This window comes from Protopterus annectens, chromosome 9.part0, assembly GCF_019279795.1.
Source record: "Protopterus annectens isolate FY-2018-M chromosome 9.part0, PAN1.0, whole genome shotgun sequence".
In the NCBI taxonomy this organism is placed as follows: domain Eukaryota; kingdom Metazoa; phylum Chordata; order Ceratodontiformes; family Protopteridae; genus Protopterus; species Protopterus annectens.
In genome coordinates this window covers 827,158,333-827,185,230 of record NC_056743.1, presented here as the reverse complement: position 1 = coordinate 827,185,230, position 26,898 = coordinate 827,158,333, and the positions used below count along the sequence as shown (strand labels likewise).

The 26,898-nt window shown below is 41.5% G+C and overlaps 1 protein-coding gene across 1 annotated transcript in view; it reads right to left on the bottom strand.

Annotated features, from left to right (window-relative positions):
• The window catches only part of PNPLA6 (patatin like phospholipase domain containing 6), a 1,368,928-nt gene that overhangs the window by 528,955 nt on the left and 813,075 nt on the right, over positions 1-26,898 (bottom strand). Inside the window, exon 18 of the mRNA XM_044083495.1 lies at positions 26,412-26,543. Within this exon, the coding sequence (XP_043939430.1) occupies positions 26,412-26,543 (132 nt within the window). The remainder of the gene's footprint in view (positions 1-26,411; positions 26,544-26,898) is intronic.

Sequence of the window (26,898 nt, the reverse complement as noted above, 5' to 3'; positions counted from 1 at the left end):
GGTAGGGTCAGGAAGCCCTGCAGAATTGCAGTCAAACCCTGCCCTAGACCTAGAAAAGAGAGGTAGGTGGTAATGCTTTGTAAAGGTATGGACAGAGGTCCAGGTGGCCGCTTCCAAGATGTTCCTGGTAGGTATTCCCCAAAGGAAGGCAGTGGAATTGGAGGTTGCCCTAGTGGAGTGGGTATGGATAGACTTAGGGATGGGTTTCCCATGTAGTCTGTAGCAGAAATGGATACAGTAAGAAATCAGTTTGGAAATTGTTGTTTGGACATGGGCTTCCCCGCTGCCCCTGGGGCAAAGCTTATAAGAAGCTGGTCAGTTTTTCTGAATGGCTTAGTATGGTCCAGATAGTATCCGAGTTGTCTGTGCATGTCTAGTGAGTGTGGAATCCTTTCCCCCTTGTTTTGAGGGTTGGGAAAGAAGGTGGGAAGGTGTATGGCCTGGTTAAAGGTCACATCAGGTACCACCTTGGGCATAAAGGAGGGATTAGTCCTCAGGGAGACTGTCTGCATGGAAAATTATGAAGGACTCTACCTCCATGACAACTTGAAGTTCTGTGATCCTTCTGGCTGAGGTGATAGCTAGTAGGAAGGCAATGTTCCAGGAGAAGTATTTCAATTCTGTTGAAGCAGCAGGTTTGAAAGGAGGTAAGGTTAGTTTCTCTAACACATAATTCAAGTACCAGGGTGGAGTGGAAAGTCTTCTGGGAGGCCTGATATTAGATGCCCCTCTGAGGAATTCCTTAATCAAAGGATGAGAGAAGAGGGGTGGGTCTGAATCATAATGGGCAGAGATGGCCGAGGCATGGAATTTAATAGTGGAGAAGGAGAGGCCACTATTGAACAACTCTGCTAAGTAATCCAGGATGGGAGGGATGGAAGGTTGGGAGGTACTGCCCCCTTTTGACTGTTTCCAGGAGCAGAATCTTTTCCATTTTCCTGCAAAATATTTTCTTGTGCTGGGCCTTCTGGCCTCTGTGATGATGTCCAGGACCTATTTGCTAAACAGGGACTTCTTGTTAGTTTTTAGTGTATAAGCCATGCTGAAAGTTTGAGAGTCTGTAGGTCTGGGTGCAGTACCTTCCCCCTCTCCTGGGTCAAGAGGTCTGACCTTAAGGGAAGCAGCTTCGGTAGCTGTAAGGTCAGACTGCGTAGTAAAGGGTACCAATGCTGTCTGGGCCAGTATGGAGTGATGAGAATGGCCTTTGGTCTCTCCTCTCTTATTTTGATAAGAACCTTGGGAATAAGGGGCAGAGGAGGGTATGCGTACACAAAGAGGGAGCTCCATGGGAAGATCAAGGCATCCACCTTCCATGCTAGGAGGTGATACTCCCTGGTACAAAACTTGTGCAGCTGGTGGTTGTGGTGTGAGGCAAAGAGGTCCACCTCTGGGATCCCCACTCCTGGGTGATTTGCAGAAAGCTTTCTCTGAAAAGCTGCCATTCATGGGGGTCCAGTAAGTTTTTGCTTAGGTGATCTGCCAGTGTGTTGTTGATCCCTGGTAAGTATTGGGCAATTAGCTGTAGTCCCATAGAGGTGGCTGTAAGCCAGAGACTCGTGGCTAGCCTGCACAGGGGCTAAGATTGGTTGCCCCCCACTTGTTGATGTAACACATTACTGTGGCATTGTTTTTTATAAGGAGGACCCCTGGCCTGAGATGGGGATGGAAGGAAGTCAGAGCGTTTTGCACTGCCATCATTTCTTTCTGGTTGATGTGCAAGTGAAGTTGCTGGGCATTCCAAAGGCCATGGGTAAATCTGCCTGCTAGGTGAGCACCCCAAACTATGTCTGAGGCGTTGGTGGTGATGGTCTGGGCAGAAGATCAGAGGATGAAGGGAAGACCCTTGTTCATGGCACAAGCCTCTGCCCACCAGAGAAATTTGTCCCCTATGCAAGGGATCAGTGGGAGACTGGTCCCTAGGGACTGAGAGTGCTGACACCAAAGGTTCTTTAAGTACCATTGAAGTTTTCTCATATGAAGCCTAGTGAGATGGATGAGAAGGATGCAAGATGCCATGTATCCCAAGGCTTGCAGGAACTTCCTCACAGTGAGGTGACTTCTGGAAGCCAGCTGGGTGAAGTAGAGAGGCAGGAAGCTCTGATTTTCTGGGGACAGGTAGGCCATTAGGGTTGCTGTGTCTAGCACCATTCCCAGGAAAACAATTTTCCTGGTGGGGTTTTGCTTTGATTTTTTCTCATTGATGGTGAACCCTAGGGAAGTCAAGAGTTTTTTTGACAAAGAGAAGATCCTGGAGCAACCTTTCTTTGATGTTTGCCTGAATGACGCAGTTGTCCAGTTAAGGGTAAATCTGTTTATTTCTCTGTCTGCAGAATGCTATAGCCAGGGCCAAGCATTTGGTGAATACTCTGGAAGCAGTAGATAACCTAAAGGGCAGTGCAGAGAACTGAAAGTGCTGATTGTCTGCTCTGAAGCACAGGAATTTTCTGTACGATTCCCTGTTAGGGATGTGGAGGTAGGCATCTTTTAGGTCTAGTGCCACCAGCCAGGTATTTTGTGTGAGCATAGGCAGGAGCTACTGCAAGGTCAGCATTTTGAATCTGGGGACCACCAAGGAGGTGTTCAGTTTGGATAGATCCAGGATGGGGCGCCAACTGCCCTCTTTTCTGGGAACAAGGAATAGTCCAGAGTAAAAACCAACAGGTTCTACTGCCCCCCTGGGATATTAGTGTTTTTACCTATTTTAATGCCTCTGCCCACTGATTTGGGGGGTTCTGGGTACCCTCTTCGAAAAGGGAGTTCACTCAAGGAGAATCTGCATCCCTGAGAAATGATTTTTAATACCAATTGGTCCTTTGTTATAGAGACCCGATTGTCCTTGAAGAGGGTGAGCCTTTCTCCTAGTTTTAGATGAGTGAAAGGAGGACAGCGGGGGGGGGGGGGGGAGTCATTGTGAGTGCTTGCCATAGAATCTTTGCTTACAACTCCCTGCCTTAGAGGAGGAAGTGGTCCATTGTTTGCTTCTTTGCTGGCACTAGGATAGGGGCCTGGATGTCCTGTCCCTGTGGTGCTTACGTTGGCCTGTCGGCTGGGTGCAGGGAAGGCCCAGTGCTTAGAGGGGAAGTTACTGCTGAACTTGGGTGGTTGAACTTGAAAGAAATATTTTACTGTTTGCATAGCTTTCGCTTTATCTTCCATCTTTTTAAGCACCTCTTCTGCTTTTTCCCCAAACAGGCATTCCTTTTCTAGGGGTGCATCAATAAGTTTAGACTTTACATGATTTGACATGATGAGGAAGAGGTTGTTCCTTCAGCCATGCATGTCTTCTAATAACAGATCCTGTCACTGCTGCCCTGCTAGAGGCTTCTAAGGCATCATATCCACATTGTAATGAGTGCTTGGCCACTTGACAAGCAGAGTGTAATAATTCTTCCAGCTCTTTAAGTTGGCACCGTCAGGAGAAGTAGCAATCTTCTGTTTTAATTGTTCCAAAGTGTGTTGCTGATATTTTAATATATTGAACTGACAATTGAGTGCTCTGATAGCTAAGGTTGCAGAGGTGTATACTTTCTTACCCCATCTGTCCAGAGCTCTGGAGTCTTTGTCAGAAGGAAGAGGATTCCTGGCAGAACTAGTCTTACCTCCTTTGGGTCCCTGCAGCAGGGTTCCTGTACAGGTATTTGTCAGAACCTGGCACTCTGCAGTACCTGTCAGGTTTAGCTGGAGCAGGAGGCAGGGCATCAGGGGCTAAGCTGGATTCAAGGAAAACATCATCCACCACTTCAAGAATAGGTGAGATGGCCAGGGGTCTGCGCTGGTGCAGGTCCAGAAACTCTCTAAGTCATTTCTTTGACTGTGGGTAGTCCTGCGATTCCCATTGAAAATGTTCCCTGAGGGAGTGAAGGGTTTCCCTGAAGGAGAGGTCCTCTGGAGGGGAGGCAGAGGGTATGGATTCCTCTGCATCTGAATCCTCATAAGCAGTTAAGGGATGTTGTTCCTCTTCAAAAGCAGAATAATCAGATTCTTCAGACACTTGGTCTGTCATAATTTCTGGAGAAGGATGCCTTTTCCTTTTTGGAGTGGGGGCCTGAGTTCCTTGGATAAGGGAGATGAGATCCTAAGCCATTTTAAGCATTTGAGCTTGGGGTGGGGGAGCAGTAGCAAGATGGTGGCTAGAAGCAGATTTCCTAGCAGTGGCCTGGCTTCTATGCCTGAGAGAATCTGTCAGTCTCTGAGAATTGGTAGTTGGAAGAGAAGACATTGTTTTTTGTCTAGAATCAGTAGTGTGAATGGCCTCCTTGGAAGCTGGTGCTTGCGTCAAGGCTCCAAACTCAACAGAGGCAGAGACAGCCAAATGCTTGGAAGATGAAATGGATTTCTGTGACATACCAGACTCCGAAAGGGTCTCGGCAGAGGTCTGCATAGAAAGCGAGTCGGGCATCAGGGGCTGCGAAAGCACCTCACTGAATTCCAGAGAACTGATGACTTGCTTAGTGGTAGCTTCATCGGAAGGCCTAGCCTAGTGAGGCCTGTCTTTATCTTTATGTTTTTATGGAATGTCGATGGATTGTTGGCTGACAGATGCATATCGGAATTCAAAGACGGAATACGAAAATAACTGTCTACAAAACCAGCTCTACGGCAAATGGTTCTCGCATTAAAGAGGCCACAGAACCGGCAACGAGGGACATCATGGTCTGGGCCTAAACAAGTGATGAAGTTAGAATGAAAGTATTGGTGTGGGATCTGCTTTCCACAGGCGAGATAATTAACTTTTTTGGATATCGATTAGAGCAAGAAAAAAGGTCTCCAACGGGGTACTTGGCTTTAGACATTTTCTGCTGAAATTCGAATTCTGGTGGCGACTGACTGGCACTCGTGCGAACTGTGTCTGTTACGGGCTCCACGGCAAGAAAGACAGATATAATGACATCAGCTGCCTTGCTTTATAGTATTGACGACCTGACATCAGACTACAAGCAACAGCAGCCGGTGCACAAAAACACTGACTCTGGTATTCGGGCCGGTCAAGGGCTATCACAGCGGGGATAACCCCACAGGTGATGACTGCAACAGTGAAACACGAAGAACATCTAGAAATTCTAAAGGATGAGAATGTTGAAGCCAAACTCCCTTTAGAAACCACTGAAGCTTTCTCATATGGAGCTTGGCTAAAGGGAGCATAGGAATGCTGGAAGCCATGTAACCTAGAGCCCGCATATTCTTTGGCTGTGATTAAAGCCAGAGGAATAAGGGATTGAAAGAAAGCAATGAGAGTTAAGGCCTTGGGAGGAGGCAGGGATGCCAGCATTAACAGTATGGATACTGCAACCTAGAAAAACAATTTCAAGGAGGAGTCAGGAATGATTTCTGGAAATTTACTATAAACCCCAGTGTTTGCAAGAGAGAAATGGCAAAGTGTAGATGCAGAAGTAAGACCTCCTGAGAGGAGGTCTGAATAAGCAGGTCATCCAAGTAGGGAAAGAACTGTAGCCCCTTTAGCCTGCAAAAAGCAATCACAGGAGCGTGGCATTTGGTGAATCCCCTTGGGGCAGCAGAGCGGCCAAAGAGCAAAGCAGAGAACTAAAAATGCCAGGAAGCAACAGAGAAATGTAACAATCTCCTGAAAAGAGGATGAACAGGAATGTGTAAATTAGCATCCTTGAGCTCTAGGGAAACTAGAAAAGCCTGAGGTAGTAACACAGAAACAAAGTTTGAAGGGACAGCATCCAAAAGGAAGGGACCTTCAAAAAGGTGTTTCGCTGAGAAAGATCCAGAATGGGTCTAGGTGCCTTCTTTCTTGGGAACCAAGAACATTCTGGAGTAAAACCCCTTCCCCCTCTGAGGAGTTGGAACTTCTTGGATTGTTTACTTGAAACAACAATCCCTGAAGCACCTCAGGAAAAAAGGGCAGTTGCACCTGAGGAATGGCCACAAATTGGGGACGAGATTTCCAAACCATTTAAGAACCTTGGTAAATTATGGAAATAACCCATAAATCTTGGGTGACCTTTACCCAAATATGAAGTGACAGGGAAAGATGCAAAGAAAGAGGAATGTGACTGAGAAGAATAGGATAGTCAGACAGCACCTGGATTTTCAGGAAAAGGATGCTCCTGAGTAGATGCATTCGGGTAGCCTTAACAGGGGGAGTTCTTCTACCACCTTTTTTTTTACCTTTGCAAGGAGGGTAAGACTGTGAACAAAGGGAGGCTTAGTACGAAAATGCCTCTGAAATTTGGGCACAGGAGAAACAAAAATATGCTTCAACTCCTGTAAGGCCTTGCCCTTTTCTTCCAAGGACTTAAACAACTCTACAGCAGCACCACCAAACAAATGCTTATTATCCAGAGGAGTATCCATCAGATTAGCCTTGATATCATCAGGCAAAGGCTGAAGTCTGAGCCAGGAATACTTCCTAAAAAGAGATCCAAACGTAGCAACCCTAGATGAAGCAACAGCTGCATCATAGCTGCATTTAATAGAATGGTGAGCTACCTGGGAGGATTCCCAAGCAAAGCAAAGCAAGAGCAGAGGTCTTCCCCTCAGACTCAGGGAGATCAGAAATAACTGGACAGGCTTGAGAGAGAGAGAGAAGCCAAAACATACCTAATCATATATGTGTCTGATAATTAACAGCTTTAAAAGCTAGAGTAGTAGAAGTATACACCTTCTTACCCAGTCCATCCATGGTTCTGCTATCCTTATCAGATGGCAGCAATTATTGGAAGGCAATGATTTGGAAGGCTTATTAGAAGCCACAGATACCACAGAGGGGTCAGCAGAGGGACACTTACAAAGAGACTTGCAGTCTTCAAGGACTTTTTAAAACCTATCAGTTTTTTGAGAGCAGGGGGCAGGTAGTCAGGAGCCTGTGAAGAAGTGAAAAAGGTATCCAGTAAGGTTGCAAGAAGAAGAGGAACAACAGCATAGGGCCTAGGAGACTCCATCTGTAGAAACTCACAGTACTTCTTCTGAACATATGACACTTCAGTCCCATTTGAAAAAAAAATCTATCATTCTGGAAACAGTATCACCAGAAGCAATCTCCTCAAAAAGAGAGTCAGGACTGACAGATTCTTCTTCCTCAGAAACACAGTCAAGTGGCAAAGGAAGCTGGGAGGAATAAGCCAGGGATTCATCTTCAGAATCAGCAGCATCTTTCTCAGAAAAATCCTTCTCCCATGTGTCTCCTAAGAGGGGTAGAAGACCGGGACAGCAGGGACAGAAACATCCTATGGTGGCTTGACAGCCATAAAGGCATTAAACAAGCGTTGTGTGAAGTTTTGCCATTCACTCTGAGGATCTTTTAGAGCAGGTGAAATATTTTTAGGGTTTTTTTTGCTTCTTTTTGACTGAGACATCACCATTAAATAAGGTTGGAGGCTCTGACACCTGACGGCACTCAATAATGGTAGTCATAACCTCTTCTCTTAATAAAATTTGAGAAACACTCCCTAGGCCCTTCAGTAATAACCAGCCACGTCCCACACCCCCCATACAACTGAGGTGGACGTCTGCAAAACCTCCATGGACATGCATGGTGTCAGCCCGTGCCAGCCACTGAAGTGGTCACAGCACAGGAAGCCAAGAAAGAAACCAGACATTCCTCCAGGCTTTCACCAAGAAGAGAGATGTCCAGTGGAGGTGGTATTGACGAAGAATCAGGCTGGATTTTCTTGGCCTTTTTTGTCACAGATGTCTGGCCATTGGGCCAGGAAGATCCTTTCAAGGTATCCTTAGCCTTAAATTGTTGGTCCTCTAGGTAAATTGCATGGGAAAAAAGCAGACTCCACAATGTCTTGCGGACAAAGGACTGAGAAATCACACAATATGTATACTCTTGGGAATTGCCTAAACAGAACAAACACTGCTCGTGATCATCTTTATGTGGAATCTGTCTCCCACAATGTAATTTCCCCTTTTTGGATGTCATGAAACCCAACAACCAGAAACAAAGCAAATGTAAGATAATAAAACCAAAAATCCCAACACGGCGCTTATCTGAAAGTGGTAGAAATCAGCAGAAGAATGACTGTTCAGACCGACAATCGATGGAGTTCAGACTGGCAGCAAAGTAGTTCTAAGGATGGTATGTCCAGACTTCACCTTTATGCCCTATGCTGTACATGGGGAGAACAAGTGTGACATACAGTGTACCCTTTAAAATCAAAAGGCTTTGGTATACTGACTGGACATTGGGCTGCCTTTGACAGGGGATCCCTATTGTAAATAGGGCTCCCCTGTTTAAAGCCCCTCTCCTCTCTTGTTAGCTACTCTCCAAACAGTCTCTCCACCTGCTTCTTTTGTAAGTTAGTTCTATTCCCTCTACCCCCTTTGCCATTAGCTCTTTCAACTTGTGAATACTGCTTTACTTCAGCTTCTTGTTTATTAACTACAGAGCTGTTCTATTAGCAGGTTTTCAGTTCTCACCATCCTGTTGTGTTTGTTCGAGGTAGATCTTCCCCTGGGATCGACACCAGTAAACACACAATACTTGTGTATGTTTCTTCTTGATAAGTAATGTCTTTTGACATTGTAAAAATACATACTATTTTTGTGATGTTTGTTTTGATATTGTAAAAATGCAGTCTAATGTGTGATAATCTATGCATCTAAAATCTAATTGTACTGTATTTTCTGTGGAGCATTTCTCCCCAGGCCTCCACTGAAAATGGGCCTCTGGCCCAGTCGGACATTCCCGGTCAACAAAATGTAATAAATAAATACTGCAACAGTGATATGGAAGGACAGCAAGACATTACCCTTCTCTGGGAAACTTAATTATCAAGAGATCAAAACAAGTAATAAGCTCGCAGGATGTTGGACTAATAAATGTTTACGTATCAAATTTCTTCCACCTCCTTCAAAACATATTTTTTGTCAAAGACCAATCAACTTGGACAGACAAATACAAGCCTGTGTCCCATAGGCTTATAAAAATAGCATCAGAGAGTTATGCATCAGTAACTACAGCTGGGAGAAATCTAAAGCAGACAAAAAAGACATGTTCTTTGTTTTCCCTCCTTTTGGCAAGTAGCATAAATTTGGAGAGAAACTAGTGGAGTCAAATCATTTACTTCTTTCTTCAACATTTTGAGCAGGTCATGAAGTCTCCTCTGAGCTACTCAGATAACCGCTGCAGATGAACTCTGTGAAACTGCCTGTCAAGTTATGCCTCTGTTGTTGAATGGATATTTGCCTAAGGAGATCATCGTAGATTTGCAAATAATTATTTTCAGTTTTCTGGATTCCTCCAGATAGTGGGCATAGAACCTGGATCCATTTTTCCGATCATCAAGGAACAAAGACTCTTGAATCTGCCAACCCAGAAGATCTGGATATAAGAGAGCATATTTTCCTTTTCTTTTTTGCGTGTGTGCATGTGTGTGTGTGTGTGTGTGTGTGTGTGTGTGTGTGTGTGTGTGTGTGTGCTTGGACTTGCTAAATAATAATTGACCTTTCTGACTTTAAACTACTAGACTAATGTAAGTGATTTTTTCCGTCTTGTCAATGGTGCACGGCATTATTAATTAGTCTACTCATTAAGTATATCAATTAGGTTTACAAGTAAAAGACCGTGCTCAGGCTGAATGGCCAATGAGGAACACTGATTCCACTAATTCTGGGTCATAAACTTTGTCCCTTGCCAAGAATCCAGACTACTTTTAAATATATTGTGATTTTTGGACTCTCTGACCCCAGCTAGTAATTTATTCCACACAGAAATAAATACGTCTCAATCTGATCTCAACTGAGAACTAATGGAGAGGCAGTTCTTTGGTAAATGTGAATATTTAACAGTGATTAAGTAGAGAATAGTGAAATACTTTCTAAGCCAAAATGTTCCTCTAATATACTGATAGTGAATAGTAAATAACTGTAAGGATTTACATGGTCCAAGTAATTCAAATCTGCAAGAAAGTCCATAGTTTTGAAAATCGGGCTACTGTATTCAAGAACTGGTCTTACATAACTTTTATATGAAGCCAATACGTAATTTCTGTCCCTGGTAATAATGTTCATCAACAATAACCCTAAATGCTTCATAGTTTTACTTTTAATGCTATAAACATGTTTGTTGAATGAGAAATTGTTAATAATTAAAATACCAAGGTCCTTACACGAATCTACTTCTCTTAAACTTGTATATTTTAAGTAAATAGGATATTTAATATCAGGTTTACCAAAGCATAATATGCAACACTTATATATACATTCAAGTCCAACTGAATCTACCCAATTTGTTAATTTTAGCGTATACATGTAAAATGTTTTTGCACCATTTTCATTAGAAGGAATCCTACTTGTCTGCATATTTACTAATCCAACAATTTTTATTGTTTGGTATGGTTGCACTTAACAATATTAAATAAAACATTCCCAGTTTTAATAGTTTAATAAATTATATTTTACACAAAATCAACATGGTGCATGTTGGCTATTTTAATTCTCAGCTTAATTTTAACCTAGAATAATAGGCATGGAAAGGTGAAATGAATGCTGAGCCAATTATTCTACTAGCTATGAACCAAATGCATAGATGACTGTATACAATTACATTTCTACCTCTTTTTTAGACAGAATAGTTTTGTACACCTCACTAAATTCTGCAACCAAGTACATGCAAACCTTAACAATCTGACAATACATTTGCTTTACAGTGAAGATTAATTCAGTTTAGATTTACTCCCTGTGTTATAGAGGAATGCTTTCTTAACACTTTTAGTTCCACAGTGTGGAGGGTTTTGGCACTTTTCCTTCAAAACTAACACAACCGTATATGTATTTTTTACACTGGATGTTGGTACTACTCTAGCCTTTCTGCAGAATCTATTTTTTAATTTAATTTTGTTAGGAATCTACTAAACAACGAAAAGAGAGAAGACCAACTTACATGCCCCCATAAATACATTTGCCAATGTCAGCAGCTACGATGACAGTCTGCCAGTGTACTTTCATGAATGTGCAGTGATACTTAACTACTGCACCCTTCTTGCCCAAGCATGCCCTTCAAGAAAACAGGATGTTTGTCAAAACAGACAGTCAAGAAGCTGGACCTCTTACTCATATAGTCAGGGTACTTATTGGTCAACATGTTTAAAACGGGTAACGAAAGCCTCTCTAGCTCAACAATAAAGCTGGTACTCTTCCAATATCATACTTTATGTGACAGACTGCTTTATATTCTCCCAACTGTCTAACAGCAAAAACCTTCTGCTGCTGTCACTAAACACATGGATTCTGTCGGGTAAAGTAAATGACATTTTGTCTATTGCAGGTCAGTGGGGTCAGATTTTCTGTCAATATTGATGTCTCATCATATGCAAAGTGAAATATGTCTTACCTTTCAGTTTCTTCTTCTACAGACTACATAAATGTTATCAGTTTACTTCCACAGATTATGTCTAGCGGCCAGCTACATGGCATACAGAGATAAAGTCCTGACTGCAACTCAACTATGTAGGATCAGCTAGTGACCCAGGTGTCACAGGAGCCACAGAAAGACAGTGAGAGAAAGAGAGGTGAGGTGGGGTGAATGGTTGATATTGGCTCATCCATGCTGAGTGGAGGGGGGTATGGTCTTCTGCAGTGGTAGCAGCTACTGAACAAAGAGGTTTACAGGGCGCAGTGTAATGGTCAGGAGTATATGCTTGGCTCTGCCACGCTAACTTTATATAACAGGATAATTAAGTACATGTCGATGCATGCACACCCAAAGAGGAAAGCATACCAGGCTGTCTCACCTGGAGGGGTCAGATCATAAAACAGAAAATTACCTAATGGTGACCTACACCATGGTCTCCCCACGATCAGCGCTTGCCCCACCAAGTAGGAAATGAATGGAGGCAACAGTAGTGGGGAAGGCTTGGTAGCTGATAGGTACAGGATGCATAAAAAGCATGCAAGAAAAAAGATGCGTCTGCCACACTGCTACTCAGCTGTGTAATCCTGAATCCTGTTTCCCTGTCATATTAAGACGCCCAGAAAGAAAAGTGACATACATTCTGTAATGATATTAAGTATCTCCATCACAGATGCCAGTACATTACCAGAGACAGGATATTTTATGGAATGATCACAAATATACCAAAGCACACAGCAGAGATCTATGTTTGCAACACACTCTATTTACCCCAGAGTTGTTGTAAAAAAGCAGGAAGCACAGATCTAAAGATGATCGAAAACAATTTGCAGTCTCAGTATCAATGTCTTCCAAATACAAAACTAACCCACCCAGAAATAACACAGTCGATACTAAACTGAGTCTGCGAACAGAAAATGATCACATCAAGGAAGATGTATACAGGTCCCTGACTAAAGACAGAACGCTCAAAAGGGAGAAGTTTAGAACATTTAAACACGAAGAGTAGCAAATTATATAGGAATAAATGGAAATTTTGGGAACAATACATGCAGAATAATGTTCAGGAGAAAGAGGAGTGAGGTTTAAGGGATGGTAGAAATTCAACAATTTATGTAACGCTGGACTGATGAAAGTTACAAAGAAAGAAAAGATATGTGATGTATACACACACTTTTACAGCTGGAAGACCATCTTAAGCAACATAGGCAATAGGACTCCCATGGCAGCTTCAACAATTAAAAAAAAAAAAAACTCCATGGTGGTAGCAGCGTCTCCTTTAAAGAGAACCCATGCGGGGAATTTAAACTTCTGTTGAGGGAGATAAGTGTGTAAGCAAGTGCCTACCTGATCACATTTGTTGTTGGTTGCCCTAGGTACAACTTTTAAGGAGAGTGTGTTTCAGGCACAGCTTTTCCTCCTAAATATCTCCAGGTAAGGAGAGTTTTGTTGTTTTCTGCTCACATAACCTGCTAGGTTTGTTCGTGTTCTGGTTTACATATGCTGCTGGGTTCGTTCATGTTCTGTTTAGATATGCTGCTGGGTTCGTTCATGTTCTGTTTAGATATGCTGCTGGTTTGTGTGTGTGTGTGTGTGTGTGTGTGTGTGTGTGTGTGTGTGTGTGTGTGTGTGTGTGTGTGTGTGTGTGAAATGCCCCAGTTAGGTATACCTGGTGGTTAGTGTTACTCAAGCTCAAACTCTGTACCTTACGTACTGAATTCTCTACCCATACCACCACTTTGTGATTCAAGAAGTTGAGTCCAAAGCTCTCAACTGTCCAGATTTTCACAGAATATTTGGCTCATACTTTTGGTCTGTTCCTCTTACAATTTGTGGTTTTCTGGCCAATTTGGTGAGAACTGAACTCACTAAATAATCATAGCCCTTTAAGTTTTAGTCTTCCTATCTTTCAGGAAACACATGGTAACACAAAACACTATTTTAGCAACTTTCTAAGATTATACAAGCAATGTTTAAAATGTGTGCCTGGTTTTGGGCCTTTAACCCCTCACCCCCCCACCCCCCGCCCCCACCCAATAAATTTTGGCTTTTTTCAGATTTCTTGTGCTGTGAGAGATTTAGTTGAGTGTCAAATGGATTTTACAAGGAGCTGACAGCTTCAGGGGAAGAGAAGTTTAGTGCTGCTTATGCCAAGACTGTATGCATTGTTAGTAGCACAACAGGTAGTATACTTGATTTTGATGCAGAAGGCTGTGGATTCTACTCCCACAGGAAGCAGATGGATCGCTGATACTGTACTGTGTTGTACTTTAAAGGGAGTGGATGCTGCAGTCCTGTGAATGTCCTCCTTTGGAGGTGTTACCTAGTAACTATGAATCTGTTATCAGTTTGCCATCCATTCCCTATTGCAATACTACTAGCTTATCATTTTTTTAACGTAACATAGACAATTTATTCAAGGACAATAGGCGCTGTATTTGTAGATGACACAATGAAATATAAAGTTGTTTGCTAGCAGCAACCTCTTCATTAGTTGCAGATCTGTTTAATGTGGAATTATTTAGATGACTTTTACTTCTGCAGAGATTTTGCATATTTACTGATATTGGTGGATGGTATTGACAGAAATTTGAGTGGCCTTTTATGGTTGAAATTTTCTGAAATTGGTAGTTTTGTCATTATTGGCATACATTTTGTTTCATTGCTTACTAGAAGACTGTTCAAAACTACAAATTTAAAACACATTCTAATGAGTGGTGCTGTATTATACAAGGAATATAATTTAATACAATCAGGAGGGTGAATCAAAGAATGCATACATGTACGCATGACCCTAAAAATGTGTAAGGAGCCTACGGTTTGAAAACAGCCCAGAGGTAAGCTTAGTCCTCTACTGGCCAGATGTAAAATAAATGTGGTTTTTCATGCCGTTTCAATGAATGTGAATTTCAGGGGCAGAGAAGTTTACTGCTCATGCTAAGTCTGTTTTCATTGCGAGACTGTACTGTTTGTTTAGCAAATGGCTTAGTGTTTGTGCTATTTTATTTCAATTTCTATAATCATTGTAGAAGTAAATAAGAAAACAGTATGCAAGCTGACAAGTTTGAACAGTGTTTATGGTAAATGAGGAGAAACAGCCATGTAATGGAACACTGGAGTGGCTGGGGAGGGGGCTGCTGCTAGAGCGGTAGGGGGCTACTGCAGGAGGGGCTGCTGTGGGGGGGGGCTCAATCTATTACCCTCTGCCTAGGGCTCCATTTAACCATGATCCAGCTGTGGTATTTTGCACTATTTACTATAAATGATCAGAAGATGGAATGAAACAATGAAGGGTCAGTTGTAAAAAAAAAAAATAAGCACTTTCGTTCTGCGTTTGACATTAACTGAAGGAAAGCGCTTATTTTTTACGATTGACACTTTGTTGTTTCATTCCAACTACTGATAGTTTATGGTTTTCACTGTTATTTAATAATTAATAACAGTCATATTGTTTAACATGTCAGTGCAGTTCTATGGATTGTGGACCTCAACTGAAGTGGCTGCAGCCCCCCCCCCAGGTGCATTCTGGGCAAACATTTATGAAATAAGAACAGTAAAAATAATGACGATGATGATGATGATAAAATAAGACAATGTAGGCAAGAAGCTGGAATAACTTTGCTGTTACTGTGTTTTCAGAAGTTAATATAGTTTCTTTATTGCCTTAACTCATTTTTGTCATTAATGCAAGTTGGCCCCAGTTTTGTTAGATTTTTAGTCATGCCAGAAGCATTAATTTATTTAAAAGAACAATAAAAAATACTATGAGATTTTTGTTCTGCTTATAAAAAAGTTAAGTTTTTTGCCTGACTTTAAGCCTTCAGCTAGGTTACTTATTACTGCTATTTTTCAAGATGCCCAGTTTTTATTGCACTTCTTTTTTATTTAACTGAACACATAAAAATACAACAAATCAAGCTTGAAAGTGGTAAACAGCTTTATTGAAACTTCAAAACTTCATAGCTCAAGGGATAAAGCCAAAAATGTAATGGGTTGGGATAAAGATCAAAGATCCAGAATCAGGGACAGATTTTAAATATAACATTGCTCTTACATGAACCAAGTAAATAACAAAAAAAAACTATTGCTGCAGTTAATTAAAATGGACTTCCAAGTTCCCATTTAAAAGACTCTACTTATTTATATCAGACAAAACACTTATTGAAAAAATAAAAGGATTAAGCACTTTTGTCCTTACAAACATTAGGACTTCATCATTTTTGTTATTTACTTGGTTGGTGTTACATCACTTCACTCTTTCCTTTTTTATTGTTCTTACATGCTTTGTTGCTAGAATAACAGGTTTTGCATTAACCTGCATTTTCTGAAGGATATGAAGTCTAGAAGTCTGAAACTCAAGCATCTATCATTATTTAAGTTTTGCAATCCTCATTAATTTGCCAGAAAATCACACATGAGGAAGAGACCAAAAATATGACACAAAATCAGGGACCGTCAAACATATGCTCTGATCTCTCAATCTCTTAAGTCAAGAATCGGGAGAAAGTGTTAAAAGGCTCAAAATTATGGGCACATTTTAAGCTTTACTCTTATCACCAAAGCAGTAAAACAGTTCACACCACATTACCTTGACCTGGCCAAGCCTTTTGACACAATCCCCTACTTAGGTATAATACAAAAGATGAATAATCTAGAAGCAAACGCTTACATCATTAGCTGGATTGCCAACTTGCTCACAGGATGCAAGAGATTAAAATAGGGGAGGTTACCTCTAGAACGAGACCAGTCACTAATGGAGTTCCCCATGGTTCGGTGCTGAGACTTTTTCTGTTTGGCATATACATATCAAAAGTAAAAGGAAATGCCAAATGGATTTGGCTGACTAAGTTTGAGATGACTGCAAGCTAGGAGCAGTTATTGAATCCCCAAATGACTTAACCATCATGCTGGAAGGCTTGTCCAAATTAACTGGTGGCTGAATCATGAATTGAAACTAAACATCCTTTGGGAAGCCATCTACTCCAGGGAACTTCCGAACTGACAACAGCCCATGAGAAATGACCCAGATGTCTGGCATTTGGCAACGTTGTGTACAGTGACCTAACTTTTGGCCAACATGTGCCCAGAGTCACAAAGGCTTTCTATACTGCACAGCTTATAAACAAGTTGATTGTGACTAGATCTAAAGGTGCTGTTGTCCCCCTTTACAAAGCCCTCTTAGGTCAATCATTTTGTATAATACCCACTTTGGCATGCATCTGTCCAGACCCATGCAACAATTGGAATACCCACAGAGATACCTTACTAAAAGGATAAAAGTCCTAAACAATAGGTCTTGCGTGGACCACCTCAAAGATTTATCACTATACTCAGTATCTTACAAAGTGCTTAGAGGTGACCTGTGTCTGGCATACAAGGCATCCTCCAGCCTAATACTAATGGACCTACTGAACATCAGCAAGTCAAATGGCATCAGACTAAACTGAATGTTGTGCAGAGATGGATATATATATCACAGAGACTATCACTGTTCCAGAACAGACTCCAGTCAAGTAAAACAAAGCTCATCACTGTCCATATTCAAATGCAACTTGGATCTAAGGGTGGGTAATAGAAAATATACTCCAGGATTACCCCTCATGCTACTAATGGATAGAGGCAATTCCTAAATGCTGCATCCCTTACATGGGTCCCCTCAAATTATCTATGTTATGATCACAGTTATCCTCACTGGGGCTAATGTACAATTATCAGAAATGGGATAGGTAAGACCAATCAATAAATGTTAATTCAAGCAACAAAAGGGAAACTGGCTAAGTTTAAAATGTCCTCCAAGTGAACCTATGTTGTGGTAGTAAATACTTTTAAAAATTACCCTTTTTAGATCATTAAGTACCCCTCTCACCCTTCAATAGCTTCCGGCACCTTTGGTCTTGTTTATTTGTTACTGTAAATTTAGGCTTTTGGTACAGGTGCCTGGAGAGAACTAGTTTTGTGGAGAAACAGGTCAAATATGGTCGGGCCTTTTATAGCTCAAAAAGCGAGACAAACAGGTCACCTCAGAGCAGCTGGTAGGCCTCTGAGTATAAGAAAAGCTATAATAATATACCTTGGTAGCTGGAAGATTTAAGGTCTTTGATTTTTTTTTTTTTTTTTAGTTACAAAACATTGCAGCCTTTCCAGTTGAGCAATATGCTTGGATTTGTACATACCAATGGGGTCACTACATGTGAGGATGGGTCTGATAAGGGAAAAGTACAGTGGTATGATGACTTCTTTGGAATGGTGCAGAAATAAACTTGTTAAAACAATGGTGATAATTTCTGTTTTTAAGCTTCAACTAGTCTTTAGGACAGAAAAGGCTTACAGAAAAGTGTTAGCACTTTTTTTTTTTATAAATGGACAGCAAATCACAACTACATTTAATGCATTTCTGTCCACAATATTAAATTACTAGTTTCGAATACTAGTGAATGATTGATAGTAATAATCTGACAATATAGTTTAACATTTTCAGAAGAAAACTTGCTTTTTTATAAAATATTCATACTGCATTTCCGTCCTGGTTTGTGAGTAAAACAATGGCAGTTATAAGTTCTAATACACGTCTTGATAGCAATATTCTGCAATTTCAGTGAAGTGATCTGTGTACAAAGGAACAATTTAAATACTGTCATGAAATGTTATTTATATCCCAACAAAACAGCCAGAAATTAGGCACCGAGTGTTATCAAACCAGAATAGTGCATGTTTGCATGGCTTGTGCATCACATTTAATTTACACCAAAAGTATCTAACAAATATACACAGAAATGTTTGATGAGCCTGGGGAAAAGGGCGGTTGTGAAAGTAGTCATCCTATGACAGGGACCTACAATGGATATAACAGACAAGGTTGACCACTTCACTAGTCCATGTTAATCCTGCTTTCCATGCACACAAAACTGATGTCCCAGAGTCCTATTCCAGCCCCCAATATGCAGTAAAATCGAGGTAGTCTGCAAATAACCCACTGCAATTCTCTCCCTGTTCCACTGAAGTAGATATCCTTGTAGGGTTATGGAGGAAGGCTTAATGATCCCCAAAACCCTAACAAGAAAAAGAACAGTAGGAATTTAATACCCAACTCTTAGACTTTTGATGAAGGTATGACAGATATGTTATTATCACTTCAGCTGCACTATAAGGGGAACTTTTTTTGGTGGATCTACTACTGGATTCATCCTATTACTTCTGTTTGGATACAGCATTTTTTTTTTTGCTCTAAAGTTCCCAAGCTCAGAGACTTTCATGACACATGCTATGAGTCATGTTCCACACTACAAGTGTTTGTCTTGACTCCTAGCATTGCCATTTCACTCCCACAGAACCACAGAGCAAACATATTTACTGCAAACCATACAAATACAACTAAAACTGGTAACATGACTGTTAACATGTAATATAAAGGTATATAACTGCCCAACATGCAAGGAACTCCAGCAGCCACCGCTAACTCTAGGTTCCTTCCAACCAAAGGGGTAAGGGGGAACAGTATCTGAGACCCATGAAGAAGGGACTACTTAACAAGCAACTGTTAAACTGAAACATTATCTGTTATCTTTAACACCGGTGACCCTCCTTGCTATGTCTATAACTGATCTGAACCTCAAGAAGTACATCCATCAATATGGAAGGAGCTGCAGGAAAGCCAGAAGACAAAAGATTCAGAAGGGCAGGTCTTGACAAAGCAATATACTAAAGGTGGCTCAATGCTGCAATGCTAACATTATCTGTTATCTTTAATACCGGTGACCCTCCTTGCTATGTCTATAACTGATCTGAACCTCAAGAAGTACATCCATCATTATGGAAGGAGCTGCAGGAAAGCCAGAAGACAAAAGATTCAGAAGGGCAGGTCTTGACAAAGCAATATACTAAAGGTGGCTCAATGCTGCAATGCTGAAACGCCATTAGAAAGAACTGCTTGAACAACTGGAGTCAGGTCACAATCACAATCTAACTTTCCCCACAAAACCACGATGGGTGAATGGCTGATACTTGCACCTTAACTGTAGAATAATTAAAAAGCATATCATTCATGTGTCTGAGATAGTTAAAGATCACCTGCAAACTGACCAAATGAAGTAACATTAAGTACTTCCAAACAACTGGAAAACATCCTTTTCCACTTGGCACAGTATGTCAGCCATGTGGGAAGGCTTCTTGGCAACTTCACTCACTTCTGACACCCCCACTGAAAGATCCAGTGGGATCAAAAGGGGTGGAGCTGTTCTTTAACCCAACCATGGCAAACACACTGGCCAGGGATGATAGTTAAGTACTTCCCATGACACTGTATCTTTTCATCCCTGTCTATCTGAAACAACTGATGGGTCTTATTAGATCTGAGATGGCAAAACTAATGCTCCAGCCTCAAGCTCTTTAAATCTTTTGTCTCTGCATAAAGCACACCTGTGTGTGAAGTTACCTCAGATCTGGTTTGCTTTCAGAAGACGGTTCCAGTTTTAATCATATCTCCTTGAAGGAAAACTTCTAACCTTCAGATCTTTCACATTAATGATTTAGAAGGGGGAAGGAGAGAGGCTTATTGTATCAGAAAGATGGGGATAAAATAATCCAGCATTATGATAAGTGCACTATTGTATCCTATTCATTCCATCTATCTGATCTGACTAATAAGTCAGAATTCCAAGCCACAGAAAAACTTGGGTGGCACCATAACAGGAGACCTATGAGGATAGCGGTTCCAGACAAAGCCCTAGATTTTAAAATTGCACCAAATTTATAATGTTTGGAGATGGTATGCAATGAAGACCAAGTTGCCACAGCACAAATATCAAATGAAAAATTCCTAAAGAAAACTGTAAATGTAGCAGCAGACCTCACAGAATGAGGCTTTGGTCTTCATGGTAAGGGGCATTATGGCTAGAGCAGACTAATGAGATGAAGTCAGAAAGACAGATGGACAAAGTGACTTTAGAGATCTTTGAACCAAGTTTACAATTACCAAAGGATACAGAACTGAGAATCCTTCCTAACAGACTTAATTCTGTGAAGATAAAATCTCAGCTGTCTGAAGATCTAAGGTATGGAGAATGTACTCTTCTTTGTTAGTATAGTTAAGAAGATACTAGCAGATGTGTGGATTTATTCAAATTTGCATCAGAAGCCAACTTAGTGACAAAGGAAAGGTTAGTATGTAATAAAACACTATCTTTATAGGAAAAAATAGGGAGGAACTGCAGACAAGGCATGTAACTCTACAGACTCTTCAGTATGAGATTATAGCAAACAAACACAATTTTTCCATGACAGAAATTTCAGAGAAATGGAAAAAGCTGGTTCAAATGGGGGCCTTCTTAATCCTCCAAAACTAAACCAAGGTCCCATGGAGGTACAGGTTCCTAATGGATGGTTTGAACAGAAAACCTCTCTTCAGAAAGCTTTGTAGAGTTTATGGAAAGCCAAAGCATGAGAATCAAGTCCCAGATGAAGATCAGAGATGACAGCTAACTGTATCTGTACTTCTTCAGTAGAGAAACTGGAACCGGAATCAAATAAACTTGCCAAAGGAACAGAGGCAGAAGGCTCAGATTTGTGAGTAGTTGTCAAAACTGCAAGCCGCTTCCATTTGCTGTGGTAAATCTTATACGTATACTCCTTCTGGGAAGCAGATAAGAGTCAAACAACATCCTGGGACAACGGCTCACTTACCATCATGGGAAATGGAGAAACCATGTGGTTAGCTTGAGACTGTGGAGATCTGGGTGAGGCAACCCAGGCAGATGTGATAAAAAATCTGCCCTAGGATCTAAAAGCCAAAGAGGATCTATGAGGTAAGGGCTTAACAGTGGAATTTAAATTTACCTGGGCCAGTAAGGAGCAATGAGAATTACCATGCCTTTGCACTTCTTTGCTTTCTGTAAAAACTTGTGTACAGGGACAGCGAGGAGTAAGTGTATATTATCTCGGAAGGCCACTATTCAAGTAGATCTCTGACAGACTGTCCTTCCACAGGGATCAAGGCAAAGAAATTGCTGTACTTGGTGTTGAATGGGAATGCAGACTGCAGCATGGTTGGTCCCAACAGCTGAATATAATCTGTGCTACAGTTGGATTGAAAGGCCACTTGAAAGGCATCAGAATAGACATGTTCAGCCTATCAGCAAGACTACTGGACCTCCCAGGAATGTGCATTGTCATCAGAAAAAAGTGCAAAGCAATTGCTCACTGCCAGACTCTTGTAGCTTCCTGACAAAAGGATAGGCTCTTGTCCTCCCAGCCCTGCTTATTGATGCACCATGCCACCATTATACTGTTAGTTTGGATAGAAATCACTCACAGACGTAAGCAGTTTTAAAGATCCTGCAACACAAGGAGAATTGTCCACATCTCTAATGTTAAGGTTGACCTTATGGGTATTACAAACACCTTGGACCGTACTCTCCTCATAATGCCCACCTCAAGCCCAGGGAACAGGCATGCTTGGTGACTACAGCTAGTGGGTAGCAGTAGAAAGGGCCTTCCCAGAACTAAGTGTGGGGACATGAGCCACCATAATAACTGTTCCTAGTGCAGGTTTGTAATTTTGATTAGGGTGGAATGTGGATCTGTGAATTGAGACCACTGAACTCTGATCAACCACTGAAGAACTCTCATTTGAAAATAAGTAAAACAAGGCATCAATGTTGAGGAAGCCATTAACACTGATACATGGCGACTGAGTTATGCCGGAAGGCAGTTAAATCACAGGAGGCTTTGCATGGAGTACAGAAGGGCATGTACCCTGTCTTGGGGGAAGAAAACCTATACAGAACTTTAGGGTCCAAGTTGCATCCAATGAATTGAATTGTCTGACTTGGTTATGGAATGGACTTTACATTGTTTATGGATATGCCCAAAGACAAAAGTCAGAGCTGGAGAAAGTAGTCTCTGGCATCTACCAAGGATTCTCTTGCTGGGGCAACAAGGAGCCAATCCTTTGAAAATGGAAACATTCTAATCCCTCAAAGCAATAGATTAGCAATGCCTACTGCCTTGCAAGTGGATCTCTTTTGGTTCCTACTAAATGATTTTTGTGGGGTCTCAAATTTGTCTCTGATGGTGGAAAGTGTCTTACCATCTGGCTCACACTTCTGCCTCCTCTCCTTAACAGAGGGACCAAACAAGGACAATCTATAATATGGGGCCACAGTAATGCCAAACCCCGCTGCCTGAGCTGCTCCACTGGCTGCATTATGAATTAGTTGCATTAAGAGATTAGAGATGATGAACATGCTACTCAAGATGGTCTCTGTTTCGCTTCCTGGAATCTGGAGTAGATAGTCTTTTCAAAGGCGTTAATTTTTGTTGAGGTAGGTTTCTTTGAAAAAGGTTCATATGGGTAGCGTAATTCAAAGTCCTGACAGGAAAGTTCCTGCAGCACAGACCTGCTTGTCCACAGCCAGCCAGTCCTTGTTCTGCTAGTGAACAGTAGCTGTGTCTTCAGTCAGCTTTCTCTTGGTTGCTGCTGTCAAACTGATAGAATCAAACAAGGGATCTTTGGACCACAACTGTTTTTCCTTGGGTGTTATCAAAATTTTGTCTGGCATCTGGGATACAGATTCACAAGTGTATGGCTTCTGCCATGATGTCCTAATGGCCAAGTCACTGAGACAGTCCACAGGATGTATCATCCAAAGTAGTAGAGGGGGTTGAGCAGCAAGCCTCAAAAAGGATCTCCTTTTTCCTGAGAGGGTGAATCTCTTGGTCAACTTCCCCTCAGCTGCATTAAATACAGAATCTCACCAAAAGTGACATCTTCCAGAGGGGACCGTGGTGGAACCTTCTCCATCATCCAAAATCTGTGCCCGAAGTGGCTGGTCCAAAGTGGAGTCACTATGCCTCCTCTTGCACATCCTGTTTCTTGGACAATTGGGGGGTGATGAGTTCAAGTCCTTAGAGTTCACTAGCTGCATAGGTGGAGACTTTCTGATGGACCCTTGGCTCTGACCCAAGGATACCCAGTGGGGCTGAAGTGCAGAAAAGAAGGCGTCTTCAGTTGCAGCTGTCTCAAGTGGAGTTTGACTCCAGGTTCTTAGTAAAGAATCAATTATCTGCCCTATAACATTAAAGTCCAAACACACAACAGTTGGAGCCAAGGAGGCCCTCCATCCAGTGTAGGCACCACTTTTCCCACAAAAAAGCTGGATAGCACCAAGGAAGTCATCACCAAATCAGACAGAGTGGATGGCCCCAAGAAGGGGATTAGAGCCGAAGCCTTGAAGGCTTAAATGTCCAACACGCAGAAGAGAAACATACGGCATGGCTCAAAGGATGGTGCTGAGGACTTGATGTCAAGGAGTTCAACCAGAGTCCCACTCAGATCTGAAAGTCTGAGAGTTGAGCGTGTTAGATTCAAAGCCTCAGAAGCCAATATGGAAAAGTGGCAAGGAAGTAGGCTATGGGGGAAAATTCAGCTCCAAGACTGCCTGGGCAGAGACATGAACCAAGTAAGGAGTGAGAATTCGAGAAAAAGCACCTCTCCACTCAACAAGGAAGTGGGAGAAAGAACATCCATCTTAATCTTGGCCTTCAAGAAAGCCCTCATTATATGATCCAACTCGATACCTGAAGAACTGCTGAAGGATATGTAAGAGGAAGGCGATGGCAACTGGGAAGGAAGGCATGGAAATTCTCTCTCAGAGGACTTCTGGCTTACCAACCTTTTGGTAGATTTATCTGAGATTATTATTGGTTCTGAAATATTTCCAGATGAAGATGAGGACTCTCTCCTGGTAACTGTTACAACAGATTAAGCAGTTGCAACATCAACTTTTTCTTGGCTCTCCACCTTTTTCTTTTTGTTTTTCTCAGGTTTTTCTCTAACCGTCCATCTTCCATCTTTCTAGGCTTATATATCTTAATATCAGAAGGCAACAGCCCTTTAATTACTAACTTGTTTCTTCTGTCCAAAAAAGCCCTATGACCAAAGCCCTGGCAAATGGAGAAATCCACTGAAAGTTGACCTACCTCCAGGCACACCACACACAATTCATAGGGATCCTGAGGGAATCACGTGGCCACATTTATGTCACTGTTTTTAAAACTCTCACCCTTGTCACTTTCTGCTTGAGTATACACACATGCCCAACAAAGAACATTACAAAGATTTTCAACAACAAGCAACTGAAGGACTACATATATATATATATATATATATATACACACACACACACACACACACACACACACACACACACACACACACAGTAATAGTAATTACTAAAGGTTTAAAATATAGAGGAGGAGCACTTAGCGTTCCACTGCAGATCCTGTCTGAACACTTTGGCAGTAAAAAAGATCTGAGGTAGCTTCATACACAGGTGCATTGAGAGGAGGCAAAGGGAGTTAGAGGGTGGAGCGCTACTTTTGCCAGCTTGGATTCAACAATCACCCATCAGCCTGATCAGACAGAAGGGATAAACAGGGTCTTGGAGAGTCTTCTGCATCACCAAGAATCTAGGAGCCTGAAACCACACAATTTTCTTGCCTCAAAGCCCAGGGCCCAGTTGTGTAGTGCCTGCTATGACTCACCTCACTCAACAAGTTAACGAGCAATAGCCAGACATGACACACTTCCCATATAGACAACACCGCTCAAGGGATTACACACTATTAGTGGAGTAGGCCTGGAACCTGCAGGAGTCAATCAGCAAAGGCTATAACAAGATAATTAATAAATTCACTAAAAACAGGTAAAGTTTACAGCTGCTGAAAGAATCAGTGGAGTAAGCAATATAACAAAGACACAGACAAAGTAAATATTGTGGGAAGAAATAGCCAGGGAATTGTTATAGCTAGGCTTGTATAGGCCCTAGGGCCGATAGCCTAGTACCAACCTATGAACAAGTCCACTCTTGGTCTAACACAATGTCGCAGAAGATACAAAATCTTGAGATCTGGCACTAGCTGAGTGAATTTCATCCTGCTTACATACAGATTTACTGCAGCTATCAAGACTGTCTCCCATACTGTAACACTGAGTGTAGCTAATCTAGACTTAACAAATGTAAAAAATTCCCCAGGAAATAACAAAAAGGAGTGCTGTGAATCAAATACAGCACATCAGATCACTTGTGAACTCAAGAGGACAAAGAAGAATAGTGAATTACATTGCCTATTGTATCTGAAGTTTAGCTCATCTAGGACTCAAGTCATCAAGTTAAATGGCTCTGGATCCAACCCATTGAAGAAATACAAAAAGTGATTTTTTGCAGGGGTATGCCTCCCACAAACATCTCCTAAACTTATATATACCAAATCAACAGTCTTACAAATACAAAGAAGGGAAAACCTCCAAAAATGAAGGAAACACTGCCAGTATTCACTTACACAAAATGTACCACCAGTGAGTTTTTAGGAAAAACAGTAATCAGCACATTTAGCATCGGGGAGTTGGGGCTCAGAGTATGAATCCCCATGGAGTTTGAGTTCAGGGTCGTGTAGGCAAGCTTAGATAACCATTATTCGTATGTTGTTGTTGTTGTTGTTGTTGCTGTGTCTTTCGGCTTTTCCCGGTTAGGGGTCGCCACAGCGGAACTCCGGTCTGCTAATGATTGGCAGTTGATTTTTTTACGTGCTGAGTTGCCAGCCCTAACGCACAACCTTCAATGAAGGTACGCCCATTCATGCATGTCTCTATGCAGAAGACAGTCTAGCTGAGAGTCGAACCGGTCAGCGTCTTACTGTGAGGTGACAACGCTACTGCAGCACCACCACCAAACACACATACTAAACTCTGTAAACATCAGCTAGGCTAGTAACACGTCTGAGGGTTTTAATTCACAGTATTTCACTTTGCAAAAATATGTGTTTTGATGAAAACCTAAAATCTTACTTTGATATCGGAAAATGTTTCTGTTATGGTTCTAGTACAAGTCTGCAACTATACAATGTCTGGACTTCTGCAGTCCTAGTAATTACCCACCACAGCTCTGCAGTATTCAGTAAAGTAGAATCTTTGCACTAACAATTGTTAAATTTTCTGTCCTTGACAAGCTAAACTAAAGACTGCAACAGCAGAAAGATTAATCCTATTGAAAAGCCTAGGTATGCACATTAACTGATTCAGAGTTTTCTTTACCTATATAGGGCACGACCTGCTTCCACTGCCATCCAGTCTATAGCAAAGTCCATCTGACGGACAAATGGAGACATTCGAATGGCTACTGTGTGTGCAACATTCAAGACCACACTTGGTTGCTCTCTCATTATCCTGAAAGATAACACAAGAAAGTAAGAATATTAAGAGTCATAACAGCTCAAATATATCAGTGCAGCTTTATCTTGCTCAGTTTACTGTCTTTATAATAGTCATCAACATTAAATTACATTATTAAAAAGTCTTATTCCGTGATTTCCAGTTAGAAATAAAAGCTTCAGGAAAATTTGCTGCAAAGCACCTCTTATAAAAAGTGAGAACATTTAGTGCACTGCACAAAGACAGTTCTGTCCAAGAAAGAAACAAGCTCTTACACTCTTGATGTAGGCCCATTCTGCCTATACAATACACTATAGTCCACTTCCATCACCGCTTTTAGATTAGATTATTCTTTATATGAAATAGTGCT